Source organism: Lolium rigidum, chromosome 1 (assembly GCF_022539505.1).
Source record: "Lolium rigidum isolate FL_2022 chromosome 1, APGP_CSIRO_Lrig_0.1, whole genome shotgun sequence".
Taxonomy (NCBI): Eukaryota; Viridiplantae; Streptophyta; class Magnoliopsida; order Poales; family Poaceae; genus Lolium; species Lolium rigidum.
Window position 1 is genome coordinate 93,314,605 of NC_061508.1, and position 6,425 is coordinate 93,321,029.

General features: G+C 44.5%; 1 protein-coding gene across 1 annotated transcript; it reads right to left on the minus strand.

The window, feature by feature from the left end:
* Positions 1-2,824: 2,824 nt before the first annotated feature.
* On the minus strand, positions 2,825-3,799 carry LOC124649096 (cytosolic sulfotransferase 5-like). Its single transcript, XM_047188773.1, has one exon. The coding sequence runs from the start codon at positions 3,797-3,799 to the stop codon at positions 2,825-2,827; it is 975 nt and encodes a 324-aa protein (XP_047044729.1).
* Positions 3,800-6,425: the final 2,626 nt, after the last annotated feature.

A 6,425-nucleotide genomic window follows, 5' to 3' on the forward strand; every position in this document is an offset into this window, starting at 1 on the left:
TATTCGTATCTAGGTAAAATTTAGTTAATTAATTTGGATCATAAGGTGTATTTGAATCTAGCATGTATTTTCACCACGAGTCTACGAACTTAATGTATTTGGAGAACTCATCCTTCGACAAATAAACAAAGCTCGCGCAGTATGCCCCAAGGGATGTAACTGAGGACGGTGATGTGGTTTCCACTTTCGTTCTGCATGTGTAGTTGCAGGCTTGTAGCATATGGAGTTGTAGTCTGGAGATCTTGTGACAGTTGTAATGACATTATTATGAAAACAAGAATTGTGATCTACTCCCTCAGTTTTAAATTAATTTGTAGTCTTCTCGTAAGTCAAAATACTTCAACTTTGATCAAGTTCATATACAAATCTATAAACATCAGACATAAGTTATATTCTCGTATCATATAGATTCGGTTTTGTAGATATAAGCAATTCTTAAAATAGTATAGTCAAACCAAGAGAGATATTTGACTTACAAGTTACGACAAACTAAAACTTTAACTCTTTTGGAGCGGAGAGATTACAAAATAGTATAGTACTTCAACCGGCTAATTTCCATGCATACACCATAGTGAAAATCATAATGCTACAATGGACTTTTGTTAAGGAGCCATTTTATGGTAGGGACCAAGATATGTGGACCGTCCAGCCGGGAGATCATGTGGCCCATATTAATCAATATTAGTGTTCCACGGGAGTAGTAACTTTTCACTGAAGGGCAAATTTGGCACTTAAAAAGATGGAAAATTATTCGAATCAGTCGACCGATTTGGGGCAAACATCGGCCACCTTGCGTGACGGCATCTCGCTGCCTTTTCTCCGCTTGCGCCTAGCTAGCTTCCTTTACGACACGCGCACTGCTTTTCGTCGCTCTATCTCTTCAGCCGCGTGTTTCCTCACGTGCATGGACCGGCTTTTGTTGCATCGCATACTCTTTTTTGTAACTATATATGCTCCTTCCATGTGTTATAACATACGCACCCACTTGCAAGATGATGTGGCATGCAAGGCTATTACACGTATAGCTAGCTATTTTTATGTTGTCACGTATCTAAGCGAGACGAGCATGGAGAGTGCCACAATTTTATTTTTCTATTTTGCGGCGCTAAAGACTGCATGTATGATCGCTTGCCGTGGTGTTTTCTTATTCGCCACACCGTTATAGGGGCATGCCGGGGGCCAGTCTAACCAAGACGACGCAATTCTACTTGAAGACGGAGCTCCCGAGAGAAAACCGCAACGCCGTCAGATTTCTAAGACAACCACGACTATCACGGTGCGGAGACGACGAAGTAGTTGAAATGGGCTCAGGTAGCCTTGATCGAATAGGCTCTATCGAGTTGGAATCATGGCTGACGGTGTCGAATCGGTGGGATTGGGCTACAATGGACGATGGTATAACTAGTTTTTTCTGAATTACTTGATGTTGCATATGTCCATAAAATTATAACAAATATTGTGTGTGTTTTGTTGCGAAAGCACACCGGAGATGTGGCAATGTTATGTTGGCATTTACTATAAGTTGTGTTTTTCTTGGTTTTTCCTATTACGTAAGTGTTTTTAAAATGTAAGAAACTCGTATGATTTCTATTGTGAAAGCATATACATGAGATGTTGCAATGTCTTTTTTGGGTATTTGCTACAAGTTGTACTTAATTTTAAATTCAAATATTGCATTAGTGATTTAAAATTGTAATAAAGATGTATACGTTTTGTTATAAAAGCGAGGTGTTGAAAGATTTCTCTAGGAGTTTGCTACAAGTTGTGTTTTTTTCTCAGATTTTCGACGTTGCTTTCATGCTTCCAAAAATGTTGCAAACACATAATATTTTTTGCCTTATTCCTTTTGAAAATGTTATGAATCTTTTATTTGCAGAGTTTTGGCAACATCTTTTTAAAATTATTGCGTAACCATTTTGTTGCATTGTATTAATGTTGTGAAGCTATTTTGTAGGGAGGTAACATATTTATGAAAAAATGTTGCAAAAAATTATGTATATCATTTTTTTGTATTACTGTTACAAAATGTTGCGGGACTATTTGGAATTTTACAGTTTCTTCTAAAATAATATCGCGATAATTTGTTGCAAATGTATATTTGTCCCTTGTAAAAAAACTAACATTGTGACAATTTGTACAAGTTTAAGTGTTTTATTATATTATTGGTTTTATTTTATTTTTCTATTTTTATGTGCATGGCTGCAAACGCAGATACCATCCTTTTAGGTGTAGCTTTATAGCTTGTGTGTATAGCAATTAGATTATCGAGGAAGGAAAATCAGAGCAGTACGTCAGCGCAAATAGCCACATCGTAGAGCTCCTGCTCATGATCCAATTACTCAAACAGTGGGAGACGACATGCAAAGGCAGCACTGAATAAGGTGACGTGACACACCGCATGCAGGGCAACGGTGCGAAAAGCGACGGCACCTTCAACCTAACAGTCTAACACATCGTACTAGCAAAGATCGATTCCTAATCGTACGATGTGACAAATCAAATGACTCTAGGTGCGACCGATCTCCGGGCGCGGATCGGCCGAGCGACGGCTGGCGCACCTGAAAAGATACGGGAGGGTATTTGGTGTGAATGTGTGATCATTCTTTCAGCACTCACCATCCTTTTCAGTTTGCGTCTTTTTTTTTTTCAGTTTTTGTTTCCTCGGTATCAGTAGGACACAGCGGAGAGAATAGCCCTGTACCGTAAAACACCTCTTATTAAGAACGCTGCATCATCAAACTGGAACCCGGATACATGTTCTTGCGAGGGTGCAATCGAGGTGAGCTCTCCGGCATATGCCATCGTTGATAGATTCAATCACACATTAGAAGGTGAGACCAGAACCTCTCAGCTTCTCCTCAACGATGCAGTCCACCTTCTTCGCCATCTCCTCAGTCAAGTGTGTCTTCCAGTCTCCCACCTTCCCTGTCCTGAAGTAGGCAGAGTTCTCCATCGGCATCCCGCCGATCCGATCAGACACGCCGGACGAGTTCACCGGCAGGCTCTTCAGCGTCTTGAAGCTACACAGGCTCACGATTTCCTCCACGGCACCGTCGCTAACCTCCTCGTCGGTGAACGGCACGCGGAGGAACTCGGCGAGCATCTTGACGTGCTTGCCGGCGTCGGCCATCATCTCGTCGTACTTGAGGAAGAGGACCCTGTCGGGCTCCGCCACGCTCTGGTTCCAGTACCCGAGGTAGTGCTCCCAGAGAGGGCCGTACAGGGACATCCCCTCGCAGAAGAGCTGGAAGGAGGCGTCCATGTCGATGTGGAAGCCCTCGCCTACCTTGTTCATGTAGTGCCAAGTGGACACGAACACGTCCTTAGGTTCCCGGCACAGGTACACGACACGGCAGCCGAGGGCGGACACGCCCGGTGGCAGCAGCGACGGCGGCATGTGGGTGGAGAGTAGCCTCGGGGAAGGGAGCGTGTCGAGGTCGGTGACCGGGTGGACGTCGCGGTGGGGTAGCTCGAGGAACGGCACGAGGTCCTGCGGGTGCGTGGTGAGCAGCGGGTGGGCGCCGGAGCCGGAGACGACGGGGTGGCGGGAGCGGTTGGCGACGGCGAAGGCGAGCGCCTTGAGCCAGGTGGTGCCGCACTTGGGGTACGTGGCGAGGAAGACGTCGTCGGGGCGCGGCGTGAACTGGGACTGCACGAGCGCAACGCTAGTCACGGAGCGGGGCGTGAGCCAGCAGCCGCGGTAGAGGTAGAATGGCTTCCACATTCCTTGCCTCGTCGGGAGCGTGGACAGAAGCTGGTTGTCTCCTTTCTCTCCGGCGTCATGGTTTTTCTCGGCCATGGCAGAGTGATCGAGAGCAGGAGTCATTTTGCTGGGTATATATGGGCGTGTGCGTGTCAGGTGAGGCCAGGTGGTTACTGATGCAAACAAATTAATTCCTTCCTTTTTTTGCAACAAGTGCACCGTCGCTAATGTGTGTACTCCAGTGACGTGTCGATCTGGTCGTCATTGGTGCTCCTAACTAAACTGTTTAAGTGATACCAAGTGCAATCAGCCAATCGCAGGTCATCTTCCCAAAGATAGTGTAATCACAGGATCCAGCACTGAGGCTACCATGGCCAAGATCTTTTGTAATTTTCTTACTAGGGATTTGCTAGAACTAAATCGAGCTATATGCACTTCTAGTCCTACAACTTGTATGAGATGTGCAAATTAGTCCCACTACTAGTAAAATGAAGTATCCTAGTCCTATAACTTGTCTCGTTGTGCAAAACTGGTCGGAAGTAATCTAGAAGCATGGGCGTATCCAGCAGGGTGGAAGGGTGGGGCACACCCCACCCTAAGAATTCAGCCCGTTAGCCCATATAGATTTTATCTCGACGGAAAGAACTCGTTAGGTTATTAGCGCACCGGTGAGAAAGCTACCTAGGTCCAGAATGCACTGCTTTCATCAGATCCTAAACCCCCGAGCTAAAGTCCCGATCTATCTCCGAATCTGCTCGCCTGATCTGACCGATGGTGCCAGAAAACAAACCATGAACAAGAACTAGGAGGCCACGGCGCAGGTGCAGCAGTCTGCAGCCAGGGGCGCAACGCGTAGTGCCGCATGTGACGGGCGCGAGTGACATAGACATTAAGGACCACACTCCCAGCGCACAGTTTCCTTGCATCTTTTGATCTTCGAGCTCTCTATTTGATCAGGTTAGGTGCTAGATTCTACTCCCATGCCTCTTTTCTTCTTTAATTTTGAGTTTATTTTCCATGGTAGAATTAAGATACCAATTCGTTAGAGACTAATTAGAGAATTGATAGGTTACTTTGTATTTTTGCATCGTTGAACTATTTGAGTAATGGGTGCATTGCAACTACTATCAAAACCATATAGTTTGTGCAAATATTCCTATATGCAAATTTTAGAAGTAATAATTGAATTAATGCTACTTTTACAAACATATGAATCAACTTCTATTGTAATTTTCAGTAATTTTATACATCTCCCTTTCATGCCATATTTGTGCTATTAGAAAAAACAATTAGTTTCCCCACCCTAGCCTAAAATCCTAGATTCGCCACTAGAAGTGGACACGTGGTCACGTTTTCTTTACAGAAATGCCCATACATCACTAGCAGATGTGATCTTATGTTTGTCTTATCTACTCCCCATGTCTACAAATAAGTGTACATGCGGGTTTTCCAAGATAAATTATGATTTGGAGCGAAAAATACATTGGGAACATGCATCTTCCCTCTTTAATTCTCTCACCTCTAATGAGCTAAGTACAATAAGATTCAGTCAGCTGGCTATAAAAGATAAAATACTATATATTTGCTTAGTTGGAGGAGAGAGATTAGGAGAGAGAAGTGAAGTGGGTTATTATGTCATAGCCAGCTGTAGCACGTACTTCTAGGCACTATGTGAGACTAAAAGGTGAGGCATGTATTGTAAAAGTATTACATTTTAACAGTTTACTATTGTACATGCTATCTATATACTGACTATAGATGATGTGGCAAGTTCTTATAGCCGGCTGCACTATTATTCTTGCTCTAAGTGCATGTAGAAAACAAGAAAAATATATACTCAATATTATTGGGTTTGATTTTCATGTGATGAGCCAGAAGCAATTAAAATGCATTGGAAAAATATGAATACATTTTTTGCGGAGAAAGTTTAGAGCTATTCATAGGAGAACTTCAAATTGATGCGCTAGTGGCTATTCGAACCGGGAACTTTCGCATCAAGAAGAAATAGCTAGCCACTGCAGCACACAATTCTTACTGCTGTAATCCATCCTGTTCATCTACTTATATATTATGCAGCTAATACACTTAGATGCATCCCCTGGCTGCTTTTGTTAGTTGCTGGTCGCGCTAGCTGTTTTTTTTTTGAGAGCAACCACATATATTTCAATTATTGAAAATCAAGTTACATGAACACACAAATGTGGAAACTGAAAGATAGACCAGGAGAAAACAGTTGTCCTGGAAACTTTGCAAGTAAAACCCTAAAAAATGAAAAAATACATAATCATTCTCAGGGTTTCCTGCACTCGCCGAAGCTAGCGGCCGCCGCCAACCTCCAACGCCGCCTAGACAGACGTTAGAAGAGACGCCGAACCTCCACCATTGCCAGATCCAAATAAGCACCATCGCCAAAGAGGCTTTGTGAGTCAATGAACAGGCCCGCTGCGAGCAGCAAGACACATGTCGCTGTGGGACGTTGACCGGGGGACGTCCCCGTGCTTCCTTGAACCAAGATCCACCGCATCCCACCGATGAAGTCGGGGAAATGCGACAGACCCACCACCTCCGGGCCAACATCCTCGCTCCAGAGCATCCATCTCGCCCGGCCCCCGGCGCCGCCGTAGAAAACGACGAACGCCAGCGACACGCCGAGAAACTAATCTCGCCAGATCTGAAGATCGACGAGAAGACCAAGCCGCCGATCTGAAGGATCGACAAGCAC